Source organism: Protopterus annectens, chromosome 1.part1, assembly GCF_019279795.1.
Source record: "Protopterus annectens isolate FY-2018-M chromosome 1.part1, PAN1.0, whole genome shotgun sequence".
In the NCBI taxonomy this organism is placed as follows: domain Eukaryota; kingdom Metazoa; phylum Chordata; order Ceratodontiformes; family Protopteridae; genus Protopterus; species Protopterus annectens.
In genome coordinates, this window is record NC_056726.1 from 760,158,711 (window position 1) to 760,182,380 (window position 23,670).

General features: G+C 38.0%; 1 protein-coding gene across 1 annotated transcript in view; it reads left to right on the plus strand.

The window, feature by feature from the left end:
* The window catches only part of KIF24 (kinesin family member 24), a 2,255,161-nt gene that overhangs the window by 301,762 nt on the left and 1,929,729 nt on the right, over positions 1–23,670 (plus strand). Inside the window, exon 3 of the mRNA XM_044087249.1 lies at positions 7,323–7,506. Coding sequence (XP_043943184.1) covers positions 7,323–7,506 — 184 coding nt within the window. The remainder of the gene's footprint in view (positions 1–7,322; positions 7,507–23,670) is intronic.

Genomic DNA, 23,670 nt, shown 5'->3' on the forward strand with positions numbered 1-23,670 from the left:
TGTCCTGGTTTCCTGTGTTGTAGTTGTTATAGCCACCATGGACTGGGGGTTAGACACATCCTCTGTGACTGTTTGGGTGACCTTGATGGGCAAGGGAGAGACATACATGTCAGTCTTGGGAGAATGGCCAGGGCATTCTACTTTGCCTGACCAGAATGTTGTGCCTATCCCTAGGGAGTTTTTTCCTTGCAAGACTGGGTATATATTTTTAGAAGTTCCTGTAAAAAAAAAAAAAAAAAAAAAACCCAGAAGCTTACAGTTATTTCCTCTCCTGTCTCACTCACTTTTGGCAGGAATATTTTTTGGGCTTAGCTCAGGGTTTAGTTCAGACTGTTTAGTCTTCCAGTCCTTCTGTTTTTTTTTGGTAAAAGGAAAAGAAATTCTTCATTTTCTGAAGAGGTTCAAGTATATCAACCTCAAACTGATTGTGATGATATGGATTCTATTTAATCTCTTCAAAGTTCTGATTCAGACTCTGAGGTGAATATGGCTTTGGCCATTCCTTTTGAAAGATTCCCTTTCTCTGATACTGTTTCTTGAATTAATTGGTTGTCTTTCAATGTGAACAAAATTATATTTCACTGTTCCTAAAGAAGTACTATGACCTATTACAACTGGATTTTCAGAACCCATGCCAGTTCCTCGTATTCTTTGTGCATTGGAGGAAATGTTTGTCATAGCCTGTAACTTGCCTGACAGCCAGCTTGCTGTTCAATGGAAAGCAGATAGATTGATTATGTTCCTCAGTCTTGGACATTTTTATACTTTCATTCCCAGATCAAACCCAGTAGCTATTGTTTTAGTGAACACTGCTGCTGCTAAACGTTTGGTTAATACCAATCCCTCTCCTCCTGACAAGGATTTGTGAAAAAAAGTATATTCTTCTGCATCACTTGTTTTGAGAATTCTCAAAGTTTTATGCTTGCCTCTTTTGAGGAATATGAGTATTTTAAAATCTGCTCCCAGTTCGGGGGAGAAATGTACCTTGTGTAATGTGTCTGCTTCTGTCTTTCAAGTGGTTACTAATAGTTTGAAATGTGCTTATGATTCTGCGGATGCCTCTTCCAGGGCTTCTGCCACTGGAACTGTTATGCAGAGGTTTCCTTACCTGTCATCTCAAAACCTTCCAGAAGATGTCAAAAATAAAATTTTGAAATCTCCCTTGGATTGCAATTTAATTTTGGGGCCATCTGTTACAAAGGTCCTTAAGTGTCATTAGAGAGATTAGTTGATTCAAGGAATATATCTGATTTTTCAGCTTTCCTTCTCCAAGTTTCCAAGGGAATTGAATGCCACACCTGCAACCTTCTTTAACAAGCAAAATAAACTCAGCAAACTGCTGCTAAGCAAATGGTTAAAAAGCAATGGCAGTGAGGTTACAAAAAGAAAGGAGGGAACCCCCAGAAAAAGGGACAGTCTTGTAAGTCTGATTATATACAAAACTCTCCCACCCCTTCCCACCCTGGTAAACTGTTAATCTATCCAGAAAGCCTGAACCTCCATTTCTCTATTTGGCAACATATAGTTTCAGACAGATGATTTCTGAACGTAATCAAGTAAGATTACAAACTGCAGTGGGAGTTTCTACCTTCTTTTTAAGAGATTTCCCCCCTCATCTGCTCGACCACGCTGCTCTTTCCCTCTTGTCATTCAACATCCACTCTCTCAGGGAGTAATAGAAGTGGTCCTGCCTCCTTAGTTAGAAGAAAGGTTCTATTCAAGAATGTTTCTATTGGCAAAGAAAGAAGATTCTTGGAGACTAGTTCTGGAGCTTTTTTTCTGAATCAATTTGTGATGGTTTCCAAGTTCAGAATGTTTATTTATTTACTTATTTGTTTTTGTTGCCTGTTCATAGGTATATACTAGGCTAACAACCACCAGGGCCTTTATAGGCCTAGCCATGCAACCCATCTCAATTGTGTCCCTATGTATCATAGGCATTTATTAGGAAGGGGTATGTCTAAGAGTTTATGTGGGACATTACTGTCTTCCTCTCTATCAGAGACATGAGGGCCAGACTTTGGATGAATTTCTGATTTCCCATCCATTGGTCAAGGTTACACTTAAATAGGGTTTGTAATGGATTCTATTTCACATGGATGGGGGAGCATGTTAGTTTGGGCATTACTGTCTGCCTCTGTCTATTAGAGACATGAGGGCCAGGCCTTGGATACATTTCTGATTTCCCATCCACTGGTCAGGGTTACACTTAGATAGGGTTTGTAATGGACTCTGTTTCACATGGGTGGGGGAGTATGTTCCAGAGCATGGGAATCCTCTGAGACACACATCTGTCTTACCAACATGTCTTACGTTTGTCACAAGCAAAATTTTAATCCTTGGATTGAGTGGTTTTGATGCTGTTTGTTTTCCAGATGTTCAAAAGGGCCATCACAGCTGGATCTGAGAATGCATTGTAAATCCTTTTTGCAGATGTGCAAAAGGTCCATCAGACCTGGATCTGAGATCATCTCTCAGTAACCTGTAGGAGACAGAGTGTAGAGATAGGGCTTTAAGACAATCCGTGTAGGACCCATTTCAGTTTTCTAGTGACCTTAGATTTAAAAGATGCATATTATCACATTCCTATATGTCCATATTTCAGATGTTTCTTAAGGTTTTCTGTGTCTGGATCACATTATCAGTTCTCTGTGTTACCCTTTAGTCTATTTTCTGCTCCAAGGATGTTCACAAAGGTACTGGCTCCTGTGAAAGCCTACTACATATTGTAAGGTATTCACATTTTTTCATATTTAGACACCTTGCTTATCTTTGCAGAGTCTTTTTCAAAGTGTCAGGAATCTCTCATTTGGGTAAGGTATTTCATACACTGGCTGGGAATCCAAGAGAACATACAGAAGTCATCTGGATCCTTCTCACAGGATATTTTTCCTGTTATGTCCCCTGGACACCTAATTTCAAAGAGTTTTTACTCCATAGGAAAATTAGATCTGTATTTAGATCTTTTCTTAATTTTTCCACCCAGATTACTATCTCAGCAAGGAAATTCGTCAGAATTCTGGCTGTCATGGGATCTGTGATACTCATGATACCTCTTGCAAGACTCCACATGAGAAAAGTCCAGTGGTACCTGAAATTTATTTGATTCCAGCATCAACATTCCCTGAAATGTCAAATTCTAGTTTTGGGATTTGTGAAAAGGGAGGTTTTGTAATGAAGATACCAAATTTCTCAGAATTCAGGTCTCCAATTCTCCCTTTCTGTATCACCACAGTCAGTCACAGCAGACACCTCAGATATTGCTTGGGGGACATTGTCTAGGGGATAAAAATGTAGGGTCTTCGAAACAAAAAGTCAGACCTAAACAGAGAAACCTAAGAGAAATGTTATTTCTTATAAATGCACTCAATTCTCTCAACTCTTTCTGGTCTTCACAACATCTTCAAGTCTTTACAGACAACACAACAGTAATGTGGTTCATAAATAAGCAATGGGTAACCAAATCTTACCCTCTGTGTAAACTAGCCATTGTAGTGTGGGATATAGCTTTTAAACACAGCCTCGTTCTACAGACATCTTGTCATTGGAGCAAAATTGTGTGGCAGACAAGCTGAGCAAGACCAAGACAGACACTCACGAATGGGAACTGATTCATGGGGTCTTCCAACAATTGATACAGCTGCAGTGAACATCTCAAACAGATAAAAATAACCCTAACCCATACCTTTTCATGACTAATGTTTCTCTGGTTCTACAGTATTTGGATTCATAGGTTCGTAGGCAAGTACTAGGCAATCAGTTTGCAGACCATTTCAAACTTGGCCAAAAACTTGATTCAGAAATTCCCTCTGGCCTCAAGAAGGGCAAGACAAGGCAGAACAGAGATGACTTTGAGACTGCCCAACCAGTTATCTAGGTTTACTTTGAAGGTGGCAAGGGTGCTGCTTTGTTTGACATATAGTGAAAGTTTGTTCCAAAGGAGAGAGATACGTTGAGATATGAATCTATCATGGCAATGTGTCTTATTTATCTGCTGATGAAGGATTCGTTCTGTCAAGAGAGTATTTAAGGTACCATTAGTTCTGCAAAGGAACAGGAGGTCAGATAGAGTTGGCTCTTTCATGGCTTAAAAGGCTAGAGGCAGATCTCCACAAAAGAGTCTGTAAGAGACTGAGTACAGAGAAAGGGTTGCCAGTTTCTCCTGATAACTAAGATTTTTGAGGCCACTGATCATTTTACTTATGAATCTTTGAGGTCTGACATATACATGCCAAAAGTTGCATTACTTTCAGTGATGGATCTGATAAGATATGAGTAAAGAGGAATTAAGACTTTTTGGATGTAAAACAAATGCCTTTGGAAATTACATGGGCCAGATAAATAGCTTTCCAAATTACTGTGGAGACATAATGGTCAAGTGCCAAGAATTATCAACAAGAATGCATAGATCTTTTACAGCATTGTCTGTTTGGGGTGTGCATCTCTTATATGGTAAGTGAAACTGTTTACCAAAATGAACTATGCAACATTTTTTTTTTGCTTTTAATTTGAGTCCATTTTCTGGCACCAGTCAACAATAAATGCAACATAAGTTGCAACATGGTCCAAGGCTATGTTGCAGCAATTGTGAGTCAGTTAAAGACTGAATAACAACACCCAGTTTACAGTTAAATGCAACTTAGTTAATTACAGTTCCGGAATGCTGGCCTGAAAGCATGAGAAATATATGCCAAATAAGAGAGGGTCCAAAACAGTGCCTCGTGGTACATCACTGATAACTTTTTTCTATCAGAAGTGGTACCTGCAACCTGCAACTCTAAGTACTTGGGTTCTGTCAGACAACCAGTTAGCTATTTGCTATACAATATTAGGATTTATATTCATATTTATTAGTTTGCCAGTAATGCCTGTACGAGGAATAATTTCAAAGGCCTTGGCTAGGTCAAGATATGTTATATGCACTGCATAATCACTTTCCAGTGCTTTAATTACTTTTTCAAAGAAATTAATAAAGCTAAAGTGGCAAGATCTTCCTTTGACAAAGCCAAATTGATGAGGGTCCAGGGTTAAGAGATTTTCAATGTCCAGATTAATGAAGTCTTGAGATAATGTGCTTCATAGCTTTACATATGAGGCTATTGAGACTAATGGGTCTATAGCTACCAGGGTCTGTGGTTGGGCCACCCTTGTGTAATGGCATTACAGTGGCTGTTTCCAGGCTTCAAGAATGTAACCAATGGAGAGGCTTAAATTAGAGGTTAAGTAGAGGTTAAGAAAGGCCATATTTGGCACTGATAACCAGGTAAGCTAGTATGTTATCAGGGCCTGTGGATGAAGTATTCTTAGTTTTTAAGAGGGCTGAAAGAACTTGTTCCATAGGATTAAAGCTAGTGAATGAGATCGTGAAGCCTGTGGAATAACTTTAAATGTGAGTGGAGTAAAATATGCTTTAAATATCTTATCTGGGATATTAGCTATTTCCTTTGGGTCAGAGAGTGTAGTATTATTGTGGACTGGCTCTAAACATTGTTGGGTGTTAGCTCTTAACTTTTTTAAATATTTAAAGCAATATTTAGATTTGCAGTTATTTTTGGTTTTAATAGCTATTTTAAATTCATATTTGTGTGAGTTACTATCCTTGGCCTTACTCCTCAATCAAGGGTAACTTGCTGGCTATTTCAGCATGTCTCCCCATGGAATCTCCTCTTTCAATGCAACTTCATGTGAAAATGTTTTTGAAGGGTGTGTTTTATAAGAAGCCTCATAGGAAACGGGTGACTCCTCCTTGGGATCTTAATTTTGTGTTGGAAAGTTTTACTCTTGCTCCATTTGAACCAGCTGATATGACTGCCTTTAGGTTCTTAACATGAAAAAGAATCTCACTAATTTCTCTGACCTCTGCAAGAAAAGTATCCAAGTTCCAAAGTGTCATGGTGTGTCATTATTATCGCATTTTCCACAAATATAATGTTTCATTAAGAAATAACCCTTTGTTTTATGCCTAGTATCCAAATTTACTTTTAGCCAAGCTATCAATCCCCTTGTCTTCTTTCCAGAACCTAAAAATGAGGGAGAAGGGTTACTCCATACCGTGGATGTCCACAGACAACTCTGAAACTATCTTGACAGAACAAAATCTTTTAGAACTACTGATCAGTTGTTCATTTCTTGTGAAGGTAAGAAAGAAAAGGAAAACCTGTGTCATAACAGACAATATCAAAATGGTTGTCTCATGATATTACTTTTTGTTATACCCACCATAAAAAAATGATTTCAGGTATGGTCAAGGTTCACTCTGACAAGGCCTTGGCTTCATCTGTGGCTTTTTGGAAAAGGTTGGATGCTAGAAATATTCTAGAAGCAGCAACTTGGTCCACACTTTTTATAAAACACTGAAAACGATTCCTTTTTAAGGTCTGTGACAGGCTTTGCTATGATCAGTTTCCAGGGGTTCCTGGACCCTCATCCTTCCTCTATCTAGTCATTTTAAGCTATGATAATCTAGCCATAGACGTTAGGCTACTGCAGCATGATCCTTATGAAGAATGTTGTACACTTGTGTAAGTAAACATGCCTTAGCAGCGGATGTTTGAATGATCACTACTGCAGTATCTGCTTCTCCCTCCATCTCCGTAATGATTTGTTTGTCTTTTATGCCAGGATATGAACTTTTTATTGTTGTATTCCAAGCATTATCTTTTCAGGGCTTTAGCCCCCTCTCTCTGTTGGCATGAAAGCAATGAAGGTGCCCTGAAAATTTTGGAAGCTGGCCAGCTGTTGTATCCTGTACAGTTTAAGCTGCTACAGCAGTGATAATTCAAATGCCTGCTATTATTGTAAGTTTACTTACACAATTGTACTTTCCTTGTAGCTCTAGCCATTTTGTTTAGCTCAACAATCTGGATGGATCAGGGTTCCAAAGAGTCTCCCTAGGAAATGAAAGAGCCACAAACATAACTTTGTAGTTCATGATAAAGAATAATGTAACCTCTCTCAGGTGCTTAGAACCACAAAGAAGAATTGAACATAAGGAAATGATCAGGAGAGCAAGAAAGCCCATAATGGCCTACCTGTGGCAAAGCCTCTCATTCAGAAGATCCGCTCTAGTTAGTATTTAGTGTTAACTTGATTTTAATTTATGGTAAGTACCTCACTTAAATGCTGCTTTGGCCAAGTCTGTCAAGTGGATTCTGGAAGTTTGTTGTGTAAATATTTTAGACTTTTTGATATTCTGAGGCCTAATGTTGCTGCTTTCTTTTTTATTCCCCAGCAATATGATGTGTTTTTTTTTTTATTTGCATTTGTGCTTGTCAAAGTAATTTGCTTTACATGTAGGTCTTTCATTTATTTTTGCTGTTTAGACAAATCTCTGAGAAGAATTCATATACTGAATCAGATAAAATACGTGTATGTGTGAGGAAGCGTCCCTTGCGTCTTCGTGAACAACGGCATGGGGAGGAAGATGTTGTAACAGTAGAAGACAAGAAATCACTCATTATTCATGAAAATAAAGAGGCAGTTGATTTAACTCAATATGTACTGCAGGTACTGCTTTGTAAACTTAAAATGTAGACATTAGCAATTAATTATATTTGGCTACTGTTAAAGTTTATTGTTTAACATATTTTTCAAATGCATAATTAAATTATTGAAATGTGAATGCTCAATTATTTTTGACATGGTATTTTGGGTACTAGTGTTCACCTTTATAAAGATGATTTGATCATCTTTACTGAGTGATTCAGTTTGCTGGCTTTGAGCTTAGTAAGGTTTCAGCAACAAAATGAGAGAGAAAAACTTAATGTGTGTCACCACCAAAATCAATTTTTTTCTCATCAAAAGCATTTTTTATTCCCTTTAGTTCAGATACATACATGACTGATGTATAAAAACAGTATTTATGTATCTGCTTCTATGTTTTTTGTGCTTTTATTTGAGCTTGCAGTCTGTGTGCTCTATCTTGGCTGTCTGGGAATTTTCATATTATTTTTTTCTGAGATCTAGCACATCAGCTTGCTGCTTCATAGGGTCAGTCTTGAAATCATGGAGTAGGGAGAAAGCATTGGAAGTTTTATCTGACATTTTTAATTTGTAACATTAAAGGGCTGACTTTAAATTCAAGTGGAGTCAACAGAATATGTGGAAATGCTGCTAAGTTTTCAAGTGTGAATTTTCACTCTCAAATGATTGCCCAATGCACTGAGCAATGGACGATTTATTACATCTGCTATTCTAATGTTTACAAAAAAACAAGTCTTGTAGAAAAAGTTCTTTCAAGCCAAACATCCAAAACTGATGGTCAGTTTAGTAGCTTATTGCTACTAAAATGCAAAGGAAGCCTGGCCAAAAGTTACACTGACATTCTCCACAGACTCTCAAAAAGGCAAATATTCAGAATACTGCCAGTCTATGTCAATGAAGATAAAACAGCAGTGATTCTAATGTGTCACCCAATGGCGGCACAAACTGCAGTGTGGGAAGATGATGCTCTGGTTGTACAATAAAATCACATGGGTATGGTTGACCTCATTTATGGAGATAAGAAATTACAAAATGCTGCTTATTGCTTAGTAATTTAGAAGCATTGTTACTGCATAGAACATCACAGTATAATTAAAAATGCATTTTTTGTTTCTGATTGTGTGATGAGTATATTTAGTTTCTGGATGGAGTTGTCCATTAACCTACTCAGATTTAATGTACATTGTCACACTGCCTCAGTGATCTTAAGGTTCTTTGCCTGCAAAAAAAAAACACACTGGCAGCTTTGCAGATCTCCGTATTCCCTCTTCTGACTCCTTGTGACAGAGAATTGTCTAAGCCCCTCCTATCAGGAGAAGCCTAACCCCTGTCACAGGAAGCTGGTTGTTAACATCTTTTATTTCCTGTGTAAGAATCATACAGTTGAATCTTTTAAGAAGCCTGCAGATTACAGCTTCTAGACTCTGATAAGATCCCTTTGGAAACTTCCCTTCCTGTTTGTTATTATATAGTTTTCAATTTTTTCTGTTTTATTTTAAAAAAATGTGTGTGCTAACTTTTTTATTTTAATATACTTACTATTTTCTACTGCTGTTAATTCCTTTGGGAATTCTAACTTGCTAATGTATTTGTGTACTTATTACTGCTTTTAAGTAGTTATGTATGGGGCTTTTCTAAAGTGTTTTTTTGACTTGTACTGGGAACTAAAGATCTGATATTGTTAATCCTTGTTCATTCCTTACGCATGGGTATCGGTTCGGAGCTTGGAACAGAGCCGGCCATTTTCCAAGCTCGCGTCAGCTTCTAACTCTCGAGCTAAACTCTTACCCACAATCCCCCTCTCCCTGCTACCTTAGATTGAGTTTGCAAGTTAATGAAGGTAGAGGCTACCTCTGGTCAAATAACCTAAGAGAACTGGATGGTGAGATCCAATAGAAATCACAGGAGGGGGAAAGAGGGAGGGTCGTAATGACTGAACGAGGATCAACAATACAGATGGAACGTTATGGTAAGACATAACTTCTTTATCTGATATTGTTAATCCTCGTTCATTCCTTATGCATGGGACAGTGTCCCCAGCTACCTCTATTCTTGGAAGGCTCTCATGGAAGGACATTCCTGAGCACCATAGAACCGAAAGATGCTCTTCCCCTGGAGGCCAAATCCAATTAGTAATGATTGATGAAGGTATGAGGCATAGCCCAAGTTGCATCTGCACAGATGTCATGTCTTGTCGAGGATCAACAATACAGATGAAACGTTATGGTAAGACATAACTTCTTTTTCTGTGTTGTCAGTTAAACACTTGGGGCTGTCTTTTGCATGTAGAACCACAATTTAATGTCACCTGTTGTTTCTGTTGTTTTTTCTGCTTCATCTTGAAGTTCTGACATGAAAATACAGCATAACTCTGTTTTTTCCTCATTTATATGATATTTACTGCTGATTTAACCCTGCTGTAGGTGTTTTTATTGTTAGATTGTGATTTTAGCTCAAATGACCTTATCTGCATTTTCTGTGGAGATTTTTTTTTTCATTTTTGACATGGACATCTTTAAATACTTATTTGTGCTGTTTTAAATGTTTGATTTTTATGGTATATATTTGATTTTTTGCCACTGCTTGGACAAGTGAATTATACTTGACACTGTAACTGGGTGTGCTGTTTATTATACTGTGCAGGTTGTAGAACAAAACGTAGCACATTTTAAACTGTTTCTGACATGTTTTATACAGTTTAGCCATATTTGCTGTGGAGAGGGCATAGTTCATATCTTTTATTATTGCTGTACTTAATCAGCCCTTAATACTGACAGTGTATTATTCTGACTAGTGTTTTTCCACTGACTTGATGGATCCTGAAACATCCCTCGCAGTTAAATCCAGCTGCACCTAAAAAGAAGAAACTCAACAAAGACATACCATGGCCTATGGTTTGCGAATCTGTTGTTGCCTTAAGCTGGCCTGCAGACCACTTACCTTTTTCCCAGTCACTCTCTGGTGTGAGCCCACAGCCCAATATGATACAGTGGTCAGACACTTCCCACCATGTCTGTTCCAGTACCTGATTCAGGTACAGGAGGACCAAATCCTTTAGGTGCAGGAGAGGACATGGGTAGAGACCACTTGTCAGATATAATATTTTGTCCCCAGATATTTTGTCCAGTGCTGTAGTTCACAGTGAAAAGAAACAGAAACATCACTACACTGAAGGCAGTCAAGTTAATACCATGTATTGGACTGATGTAGTTTCCTTAGCTAAGAGTGTTTTACAGTCAGCTGATCTTGGAGATTATGTTGCTATTCAAAATGACTATGGGGGGACTACCTTCTCTAGAGCTCAGTCTATGGCAGCAGATTTTGATGGTGACTCTGATGCAAACAGTAGTGAACACTCTGAGAGCATCCACTCTGATTCTTCAGAAGATAAGGTTCAAAAACCCAAGCATGTATTTCCCTTTCTACAGATGCTAGATAGGTTTAGAGATGTATTTCATTGGAAGCAATCTGGGGCTACAACAGAGACTGGCAGAGTTTGTGATCTTATTGAGGATGAAATTCAGAATGTTTTGACTGTTCCTCACCTGTTACTGGCCTTAGAAGATGTTTATAAAACTACTTATATATTGCCTTTGGCTAGTTAACCAGTTCCTAAAAAGACTATAAGGAACCACTCTGATTTTTGCAACTTTCTTTGATCCTTTTTCAGCTGAGTCAGCTGTGGTTTCTCCAGCTACCAACTCTAGCAAGAGTGCCTTGGCTTTCTCTAACCTTGTACCCTACAAGTGGTTAGAATCGCATTAAAAGAAAGTTTTCTCAGTCTAGTCATTTAGTGTTTAGAATTTTAAATTATCAGGGCTTTATGTGGAAGTTCATTTTACAATGTGCTTACAGTTTAGATGACTTTGCATCTTTGACTGCTGAACAGAAGTGTTATATGAATGTGATTGTTTCTAATGTGACTCAGGTTTCAAAACATGCCTTGAGGAGTGTCTTGAAAGGTGTGGCCATTTCTAGAAATGCAGCTGCTTCTGTTATATTGAGAAGGTATGCTTGGTTACATAACCAGAATTTTTCTGAGGATTTAAAAAATGAGATTTTGAATACTCCTTTAAGTTCTGAATTTGTATTTGGTCCTGCTGCCACACATATTCTCAAAGAGTGGGATGACAGAGGCGAATTGATGCATGGGATATCTAGAAAGTTTCATATTTCCAGATTCTCCCCTAACAAGGAGTCCAACTTTAAAGAGCAGAATAAAAGAAAAATCCCAGTGTAATAAAAGTCAGGATACCAAGAGGAAATGGCAGGAGGTTAATGCTTCCAAACCAAATAAAAAGGTTTATTTTCCTAAAAACGATAATTCCCTGCTAAAGAATTACTATGCTGAGACTTCACTCAACCTAGCAGCCTAGCAACAAATAATCTCAGACAAATGGGTGCTAAGAATAATTCAGAGAGGATACTCTTGGCATTGGACAAAAAAATCCTCCCCCTTTCAGGGGAATCCCCGTGCACCTGCCAGACTAGACACATCTGTTCTGTCTGCTCCTTCATAAGTTTCAAGTAGGAATTATAGAACCAGTTCCTGTACTACAAAAAGGAAAGGATTTTACTCCAGAATCCTTTTAGTATCCAAAAAGGAGCTATCATGGAGACCAATGTTAGATTTGTCTTACCTAAACACCTTTCTGAAAGTACCCAAATTTGGAATGCTAGCCCTGCAGACAGTCCTACCCCTTCTTCTGGACCACTGTTTCATGGTGAGTTTAGATCTGAAAGATGCTTATCACATTTCAGTTGCTCCCAACATCAAATTGAATGTGCAAAAGTCATGTCTCACACTCTCACAACAAATTATCTTTCCGGGGTGAGTGATAGGCACAGAATAAAAAATCGCTTTTCAACCAGAAATGGTGGAAAAACACTGGTAGACTCACCACGAAAAGTCAAATTGTTAGTCACAAAAACCACTGATCAATCTTCCAAAACAAAAATATTTATTCCAAATGCAAGAGACAGGATAAGCGCTTTCGCGTACCGTGATGTACGCTTCCTCAGATCTACATTCAAAAAGATCAACTCAGTTTAAATACAAGCTAAAGTGGTTAATTAATTAGCCAATTGTTCAATCAATCTACAAAACGTATATTAAAGTGTATGCCAGCAATTGACCATTGCTTTTTACATAAAGAGTTGCAATACCCTGAACTCATTTCAGTTACGATAACACACAAGGCAAAACACAATCTATCCTGTGTATAAAGCACCACTGTTTCCTTCTTAATATACATATATAAAAATAGAAATAAAAATAGAAATGAAAATAAAAATAAAAATAACTTAGGACCACATATATATCAAGATAAAACACTGTCCTAATGAAGCATTACATTCAAACATAGTGCATGCCTGTATATAACAACCAAAACATACATATATTTTCCTATATAGAAACATAGAAAAACTTCATATGTAGCAAAGTGCATAATATAAAGAACAAACACATGGTATAGAGAATACATAATATAAAAAATACATAATATAAAAGTACATAATATAACATATATAATATAAAAAATATTCATCATATAAAAATGCATAATATAGAAACATCTAATTATATCCATAGAACCTTATATCCAAAAAGCACAATAAAGTTCCAGTAAGCAGTCACGATCCAAAATTCGATATCCTTTTATTCAAACACATAAAAGAACTACTGGTTTAGCGCTTTCATCTATGCAATCGTAGACTTCATCAGAACACTAATTTCACATTACATTGACCTATATATACAGAAATAACCGCCAAAATCATACAATTAACTAATTAAATATACTTATTGGCTTAAAGCCACAGATATTTCTAAAAATACATTCTTAAATTCCTAAAGAACTAATCCCTTATTGCAGTTAGTTATATCAAATATAACATTGACATATGTTACATTATGTGTTATAAAAATACTAAAAACAACTTCATACATTCATAAACATTAACTATTGCACATATTTTTTAAAAATTGATATATAAACATAATATACTAGCATATATTGACACACTTAACTAAAAACCACATTCCAAAATAGGATCCTATTCCTTAAAACCACAAGTATAATTTATTAATGCTTAAATTCATGACATATTTTTTATATATTCTACATATGTTTTAATGTATGATGCTTATGATATTTGCTTAAAAATATGTAGTAAACATTGATTTCTTAAAAAATTAATTTCTTAAAAGGGGTTTAGTGGGTATGCAATCATTTAATCCTGGGGGTGTTGCTGCATTTAACCTAATTTGCCATTTAATTTCCTTCTCTGAGACAAGTGCCTTAACATCACCCCCCCCCAGGGTTCTGTTTCACCACTTCCAAAATACCAAACAAAAAAACAACACATCCTGAACTACTTTTTAAATGCCTGTACAAGGCATTGTTGGTATCTTGTTTACGGATGCAATACAAATGGTCATATATTCTATCTTTTAATCTCCTGTCCATTTTACCCACATAAAAATAATGACAGGAAGAACATATTGCTAAGTATATCAGATGCTGTGATTGACAATTGCCTTTGCTAAAATTAATCTTACTTTTTAAAATATTATCAAGTATTACACTCTCCTTGTCTATAATACTATAACACTGATTACAGTGTCCACATTTAGTGGTTCCACCCTTGCCTGAGTGTATTTGTTTGTTAGTTGTATTGGACCTTGTTTCAAGTATTCTCTTAAGGTTATAATCAGTTTTGTATACATAAGATGGCCTCAGTCCCAATTTATCATTAATACTATCATCACTGGTAATTATATTCCAGTTATTGTCAATAATCTGTTTAATTTCCTTTGCCGGTTTGCCAAACTTTACAATACATGCCCTTTGAAAATTCTGACCACCTTGTATAGTACTAGAGTTGCTAGCTTCCACATTTAACTGTTTCGGCGATGGTCCTACACCCAAAACCGGTGTATATTTTTTTCCCCACTCTTTAGTAATAAACAAAGTGACATCCTGCACTAAGTCTTCAGGATATCCTCTATCCCTAAATAACTTCCTCAAAAGGGCCATCTCCTTCAGGAAGTCCTCCTTAACCGTGGTCATCCTAGCCACTCTAATAGATTGTCCTTTAATAATACTTCTCTTCTGAGAATACGGATGGTTACTATTATAGTCAAGGTAACTATTGCAAAAAGTTTCTTTTCTGAATATTCTGGACTGAAATTGAGTGCCATCAGAAAATACATAAGAATCCAAAAAGTTAATGCCCATATAATCGAGGTTATATGTAAACCTAAGTTATGTTGTAGTATTGTTAATATAGTCAACAAAATGGATGAATTCTTCCTTTTTTCCTTTCCACAAGATGAAAATATCATCCAAATAACGGACATATAGTATCATATACTTATGCCAGGGTGAACTGAACACAAATTCACTCTCCCAATCTAACAATACAAGATTGGCAAAAATGGGGGCACAAGCTGCCCCCATTGCCACTCCATTGTTCTGCTTGTAATATTCCCCATCAAAGTATATGAAATTGTTGTCCAATACAATACTAATAAACTCATGTATTAGTTCTTTCCTATCTTCTCCCAACTCACTATAGGCATTAACACCCTTCATGAACCTATTTATTCCATCCTCCTTAGGTATACATGGGAATAGGTCTTTAATATCTACTGTAGCAAAAAGTAAGTGTGAATTCCATAAGTCATGTGTAAATTTCCCGAGGAATTCCCAAGAATCCTTAATAATATGTTTTATGTTCTTGTATATATTCTTTAACCACTGATCAATAACCTTCCCATACGGAATTGTTTTGCTATAGGTTCCAGCAATTATTGGTCTGAATGGGGGATCAATAATGTCTGTGTACTTTGGGTATGCCGTTAATAGTGGCAAGTAAGGGATATTGTACCTTTAAAAAATCATACAATTCCTGATCTATTCTTTCATCCAAGAGATATTCCTCTAAATACAGGTCTATACGCCTGTGTGCAATATTTACTTGATTCAGTGAAGACCTTTCATACTGCTCAGTATTATTCAAAATATCAAATATTTTTTCATTATATCTAGATGTTTCAATTAGCACCACTCCTCCCCCTTTATCAGGTACCAAAATCTTAATATTAGCAGCTTGCAATTCTTCAAGTATCTTATCAAGCTTGTTATTCCAATTAAAAGAATTTCCTACCTTATAACTTCTATTCTTAAGCTGATATATCTGTTTACTTATAACTTTCTCAAATGTTGCTATAGTATTATGCATAGGGGGAATAAATTTACTTTTTTTCTTTAGGACAGTAGGAGCAGCACATATACTTGTTTTGTCCTGAAAAAATAAACCCAAATTTAGCTTCCTAGTATATAGCTTAAGTTCCACTAACGCATCAACAAAGTCAAATTTACCTTGCGGTATATATTTCATACCCTTAGAAAACACTGAAAAGTGTTCCTCATTAATCGTGACAGGTGTATAATTATATATTTTAAAATCTTTCCATGTATTAATTACACCATGTCTTATTATCTCATGTGCATCATCACCATATTCTTTTTCATTACCCCCTACCTTTTCCAATAGTTGTTCTCCCTGTAATTCCTTTGGTTCATACCCCTTCTGTAATTCCCCCTGTTTTCGAAATCCTCCTCTAAAAAATCATTGGAATACCCGCTTTCTTCATATGTATCTTGCCTACCTATATAAGATTTTGTTTGTTTATTCTGTTCACTATCAATTCTTGTATTCCACCTATAAGCCTTAGAATTAGCATACTGGTTTGTGTCCCGAACAAATTTCTTGCACTTTCTATCAAAAATTCTTTTACAGTTATTTTCAGCATATCTATATTGTTTATTATACAACTGTTCCCATTGAGGAAATATTAAATATTAAGCATTAATAAATTATACTTGTGGTTTTAAGGAATAGGATCCTATTTTGGAATGTGGTTTTTAGTTAAGTGTGTCAATATATGCTAGTATATTATGTTTATATATCAATTTTTAAAAAATATGTGCAATAGTTAATGTTTATGAATGTATGAAGTTGTTTTTAGTATTTTTATAACACATAATGCAACATATGTCAATGTTATATTTGATATAACTAACTGCAATAAGGGATTAGTTCTTTAGGAATTTAAGAATGTATTTTTAGAAATATCTGTGGCTTTAAGCCAATAAGTATATTTAATTAGTTAATTGTATGATTTTGGCGGTTATTTCTGTATATATAGGTCAATGTAATGTGAAATTAGTGTTCTGACGATTGCGTAGATGAAAGCGCTAAACCAGTAGTTCTTTTATGTGTTTGAATAAAAGGATATCGAATTTTGGATCGTGACTGCTTACTGGAACTTTATTGTGCTTTTTGGATATATGGTTTGTTGCGGAATCCATAGAACCTTATCAAGGTGCAAAAATCCTACCTTCTAGATCTCAATATAGGTTTAAGTGAGACATATTGGGTAATACCGGGGGGTATATGAGCTCTCAATTTAAAGATCCACTCTAGTTCTACTCTCTCTAGAGCATTCATGTGATCCCCCCCTCTCTCACTATGAGTCACAATTTGTAAAACTCTAAAGTTAAAAGTGTGATCATTAAATGCAATGATGTGTTTAGCTCGGGCATTTTGTTCTTTTTTCTGTCTGATATCATATATATCATTGTATACCCTTTTCTTTAGTTGTCTCTTGGTTAGACCTACATAAAAGGCAGAACACATATCACAGGTAGCAAGGTATATAAGACTTTCTGTGTCACAGGTAGCATGGAACCTAGGGATAAAAGTATAATTAAACGAAGGGTGAATGAACACCTGATCTCTACTAATATGCCTACACATACCACAACGTCTGCATTGGTACGTACCTAACATCTCCATTTTATTTACATCCAATCCATCACCCAACCTTAAGTTATCACACAGTAATCTTTTCAGATTCTACCAGAAAACAAAGTCCTGACATTTTAGAATATTTTCAGGGATTTCTCTCTCCAGGAAACATGAAGCTGCCTCTGTAAGAGAGTTTCTCAAAATTCTATGCCTCATGGCATCAGTTATCCTCATGATATCACCGGCCTGATTACACATGAGAAAGGTTCAGTGGTTCTTAAAAAATGCTGAATACAGCACCTGCATCCCTTAGAGTTCCAGGTACCAGTGTTGGAATTTGTGAAACAAGTGTTACAGTGGTGGAGGGAGCAAATGGCTCTCAATCCTGTCCTACCCTTCTCCTTCCAGACCCCAGTTCCATTAGTCCAGATGGACTTGTTAGATTTTGCATTGGAGCAGTATCCAGGGGAGTTCAAGTGCAAGGCTAATGGAGTCCTTCAGATGCCACAAAGTACATAAACCTCAAAGAAATGTTAGCAGTGATTCAGGCGTTAAACGATCTATGCCATTTATGGTCTCCAGGTCCCCTTTTATTGGTCACAGACAATACCAGAGTTATGTTCTACCTGAGTAAACAAGGGGGTACAATGTCATACCCCCTTTGCTAGTTGACAGTGATGTCCTGGGAGTTAGCCTTCCAGCATTCTCTGGCACTTCAGACCTCACACATCCTAGCAGAGAAAAACATAGTGGCAGACAAACTAAATAGATCCTGAATAGACTCTTACAAGTGGAAACTCGGGACAGAGGTCTTCCAGGATTTGATCCCAATGTGGGGAACACCTCAAAGATCTGTTTGCCTCCTTTAAAAACAGACAGTTGAAAAAATTCTGTTCAAGGTATTCTTGCAGCTATGTTTGGAGGACAGATGCATTTTCATCCCCTTGCTTGGATGGAAATGTTCCTTTATGCATTTCCACTCTTCACTGAAACACAAGGTACTTCTGAAGACTCATAGAATTACCAAAGATCATTGTGGTGACCCCATTTTGGCCCAGAGAAGGTTTTGGCCAAGGGAAATTAGCACAAGCTTCCTCACACTCTTGATCTGCTTACACAGTGTCAGGGCAGTGGATGCACCCCATCTTAGAGCAATTGCAACTGACAGCCTTGATGACTCTGTCTTGATACTTTTTAGGCACTTGTTCTATGAGGATGTGCAGTAAGTATTCAAGAGGGCAAAAAAAAAACAAAAAACAAAATCTGCAACTACAAAATCTTATGTTTAATACTGGAAGAGTTTTTCTAGGTAGTGGCCATCTGATAACAGAGGGCATAGTATGGTGTCTACCTCTCTGATTTTTAAGTATTTGTGAGAGTTACTCGATGATAGCTTATCTTGCACATCTGTCAAGGTGCATCTTGTGACCATCTTTTCTTGTCTGCTCATGGATCCCCCTGTTTCATCTCTTTTTGCGGTCAAACAGTTTATGGAAGAAGTAAGCACTTGAGACCCCCTTAAAGGCAATTTCCTCTTTCTTGGGATCTCAACTTTGTTCTTGAAAAATAGACCTTGTGTCTTTTTAAACCTGCCTTTCAGTCTGATTTAAAAGTCATCATTTGGAAAACTGTTTTGCATATTGCTCTGACATCTGCATGGTAAGTCTGTAAGCTGCAAGCTCTGAAGGTGGACTAACCTTATCTGATTTTTCAGAAGGATAGTGTTGTTTTATACACTAATCCGACTTTCATGTCAAAGGTTGTTTCTGTATTTACCCTGAATCAAGCCATAAATTTCCCTGATATAGTGCTATCTGTTTTCGTATGGATTGTTAGATCTGATGGGATCCAACCTCTGTGCTTATTGGCTCCAGAGCTGTGACTCCTCCCCCTACCATAATTCCCTAGACTGTACCTCAGATAGACAACTCTTGTTTTTTGCTTGAACATTTCAAATGTGCATAGACCTGTCTTCAACAGTAGGATATTTTTTTACTTATTGTTGCTGCTTCTGTACTGCAGTGAGAGTTTTTACTCTCACTTTGAACCTAGTTAGTTCTTTCCAAATCTTTAGATAGTTCCTGATAGGTTATATTGGTATATTAATTAGTTAGTTAATTAAAATTAGAGTTAAGTCCTTAGGTATCTTTTCTATACATTTAGTAATATTTAAAAAAATAAAGTTAAATGTAAAGTTAAAATTAAAATTAGAGTTGGTCTTGTTTGTTTAGCTTATAGTTTCTAGGCAGTCAAAATGTCTGAGTTGATAGGGTTTAAAAAAATGTTCTGAGTGTGGGCACAAACTTCCACCACAAGATCCATACTCCAAATGTATATATTGTCTCAGTGCCACTCACATTGACATCGAATGCCAGCCTTGTGAATCTTTCAGTACAAGAGTCCTCCAAACCAGAAGGGACATACTTGTTTTAAAGGGAATCCTTCCTGCACAGACAGGGGCTAGTCCTTCACCTTCCTCACCTCTTAAAAGAGAGAGAAGACTAAGTCAAAGGGACAAGAAAAAGATAAAGAAAAAGACAAAAAGGGAAGGAAAGAAGCAAATCTCCATCTAAAACATCAAAGAAAAGGTCAATGGAGCAGACAGCCCTGGTCTACCCCGACCCTAAAGTACCCAGAAGGTAGGATCTGACATCTTTTTGGGCCTGATCGCCTATTCCATTCACCAAGTACTCACTGGGACTGGTGAGTTCCAGACTCCAATCACCAATACTACAAGAAATAAGGTATTCTCTACCACCATTGGTAACATCATCCACTCAATCGTCAAGAAGTTTCACAGAACTCGATGTTGACAAGATGATGAAGAAATTCTTGACAGCACAGATGCAGCTTGAGATTATACCAGCAATGTCCCCTGGGAAGGTACAGAATGTTGGCCAACCTACCCCTCCTTTACAAGAATCCTACACTAACTCGGCCTTTGGGTTTGATATTAAGGGATTCAGCTGGAACTGATGCACCTTTGTTGGCACTGGAGCTGCTTGCTTCTTCGGTGTTGACTGTCTCACTCTCTTTCTTGACTCTGATGCCTTCATATTGAGATGAGACTCTAAGCTGAAGTTTCACCACTGAGTTCCGGGATGGAGTGAGTCAACATTGAGATTCTCGGAGCTGCCGCTCCCTCTTGGGACATCGGCTCTGGACAGGTAGGATCCAAGATTGGCTTTTGACTGGGGCTCATTGATGCTTCAGAAGGGAGGGAGTCGTTGGTTCTGGTGGCAGCCTCATCCTTTGAGGCTTTTGAAAGGGTTTTGACAAATACCAAAGACAAGGTAGCTTCAACCAGATTGGTTCTACTCAAACCCCATCTTCAGTTTGCTTCTATGCCTCGTCATTCTGTCGCTCTGAGGGAGTTTGCTTCATTAGCTTCCCATCTGATTCTGACCCTTCTAATTTCCCCCTAGAAGGTGTCCCCAGGAAACAGACATGCAGCAGGAGCACCTAGAGTTTTCACCAGAATCTCACCAAAAATAGTGACTTAGAGGAAGGTGAGGGTTCCTCCTGCTCCTCCTTTGAAGATGTCAAATTCGGTGATGTTCTAGAATTAATGAAGCAAAGAGGGGGTTGGATGCCCCAAGACCCTTCATGAGATGAGTCAGTATTCTTGTAGACCTTTGGGTCTGGACCAACATCATACTTGGTGGTACCTTCTGTTGACACAGGTGTGGAAGGACCCTGATGTGATGGAGTCCATCCCTAAGGAAGGTGACAAAATGCTATCTGCACCAGCAAACAGGAAGAACTAGAGTAAGGGCCCACTTGTGGATGCTCTGGTAGTGGCAGCAGCTACCAAGAGAGAGCTATCAGAAGAAAGCTTATCTGTTCATCCCTCTAACAGAGAATCTAGGGTGATGGACAGATTTGGGAATTAGATCACTGAACTGCCTAACACATTTAACAAGATTCCAGAGAGAGAGAGAGAGAGACTTGACTGTAGAGATCATCAAATCACTTGGGGGGGGGGAATAGCCTGCAGATGTCTGAAACACAGTGGACACCAAGCTTTCTACCCTTCAATCCTTCTCCAGTGTGGCGGTGCATCTGTTCTCTAACACAGCAGATGCTATGGCCAGAGCAGCAGACACTGGCACTACCACATGTCTCCATGCCTGGATGCGGCTTTGTAACTTTGTGGAAGGCTTCAAGTCATCCTTTGTTAATGCCCCTTATACCGGTTCCATCTTGTTTGGACCAAAGTCAAGGGTACACTCACCAGGATCCAACAAGATGTCAAAACTCTCTCTGCAGTGGGAGTACACTTCTCCACTCAGCAAAGAACATTTCTTAGGAACCAGAGATTGGGGAAGAAAATGGGGTTCCACAAATTACAGAGTACATTCCATGACTCCCAAGGTGACAGACCTCCCCGTGGCAGAGGGGCAGGCATTTTCAACAGAAGATGTCCAAGAGGCAGTGCTAGACTGCACAATCAAGGCCTTCATTGTCCATTCTCAGACAAAGCCTTTCAGTGCTCCTGAATGGTTGCCCAACTGCTGCACTCTGGAAGCAATTGGAGGTATCTCTTTTTGCACCCTCAAGCCTCTCACATAACATCAGACACATGGCTGCTAAGAATAGTATCTAGAGGCTATTCAATTCACCTTTCCCTTCCACCACAGAAAAAGAAGAAAGTCCCTGATTTGCCACCCAGTCATTGGGACTTAGCAGCCGCCATAGAAGTTTCAAAGCTGCTATAAAAAAAAGAAGTATTCCAGCCAGTTCCCCACAACCAGTTAGAATCCAGAGTCTATTTCTTGTAGTACCAAAGAAGATTGGGGACCCCTGACCCATTTTGGATCTTGGTCATCTAATCCAGTTCATAAGACAGACAAAATTCCAGATGGTCACAGTTCAGTACATTTTGCCTCTTATGAGGAAGGATGATTGGATGTACTCTGCTGATCTGCAGGACACTCCAATCACATTAAAATAGCAAAGCACTACAGGAGATTTCTCTGCTTCCAGCTGGGAGCCAGTCATTTCCAACTCTAAGCACTGCCATTCGGCCTAACCACAACCCCCACGGTATTCACCAAGATCATGGCAGTAGTAGCTGCACATCTGTGCCTACTAGGGATCCAGTTCTTCCCACACCTCAATGATTGGCTCCTCACTGCCTCCACTGAGCACCTCCTCCCCACACACCAAGACAAAGTACTCCAGGGTGATGTATAACCAAGCTACAGGAAAGTCCCCAGGAATAGATGGCATTCCTGTGGAAGTTTGTAAGCTAGGAGGGAAAAAAACTGATAAAGATCTGGAAGGTTGTGTTTAATAGTAGTTTAAGAGGAGGAGAAGTACCAACATCCTGGAAGAAAGTAATGTGGCTGTAATACCTAAAGAGGATAAAGACCCATCAGATCCAGTGTCATACAGGCCCATTTCAGTACCAAACCAAGATTATAGGGTTTATATATAAAACTGAAAACCCATTTGAGTGATATACCACAACAGTGACACATATAGCCCAAACCGCAAATACGCCAAACCCCCTAAACCGCGAAATTTAAAATCTTGAATCATCATAGTCAGCCAACCCCACCGCGTGCTACATACTACCTACCCAAACATAATAAATAAACCACATACATACACTAACCAAACCCTACTTCTAACCCTAAACTAAACCTTACATACATTACTATCTATGCACTTACCTTAACCCGCACCCTAACCCTAAGGTCCGTAACTATCCCACACTTACCTTACAAAGCTATACCGCAGATTGGCCAATCATAACAATTCGACATTTCGAGTTTCGCGGTTTTGGACATTCGCCATTTCCGTAGTTCGCGCAATGTGTCACTTTTCCAGTTCGCTCAAACGGATCTTCGGGCTTCTAATATAGACCCAGATTATAAAGTGTTTGTCTGTGATGGCTAAAAAAATGGCAAAAGTGATGACAAAAGTGATAGATATGGACCAATGTGGATTTGTGGAGGGGAGGCAAACATTTGAAAACATTAACAGAATACTGATGATCCAAAAGGAAGCAGAAAATAAGAAAATACCACTGTTGTTGGTGGACCTTGATGCAGAGGAGGAATTTGGATAAGTAAGCTGGGACTTCATGAGCATGGAATGGAACCATTTGCATTCCCTGATAAAATTATAAGGTTGATTAGGATATATGAGAGAAAGGAAGCGAAAATTAAAGTGGGTAGGTTTCACTCTGATAATTTTTGCTTGAGCAGAGGAACCAGGCAGGGGTGTCCCCTTTCTCCTTTGTTATTTGCAGTATATTTAGAACCATTGGCAAAGAAAATAAGGAGATCAGAAATTCAAGGATATAATTGGTATGGTAGTCCAGAAAAGCTGGCGCTATTTGCAGATGATATTATTTTATAC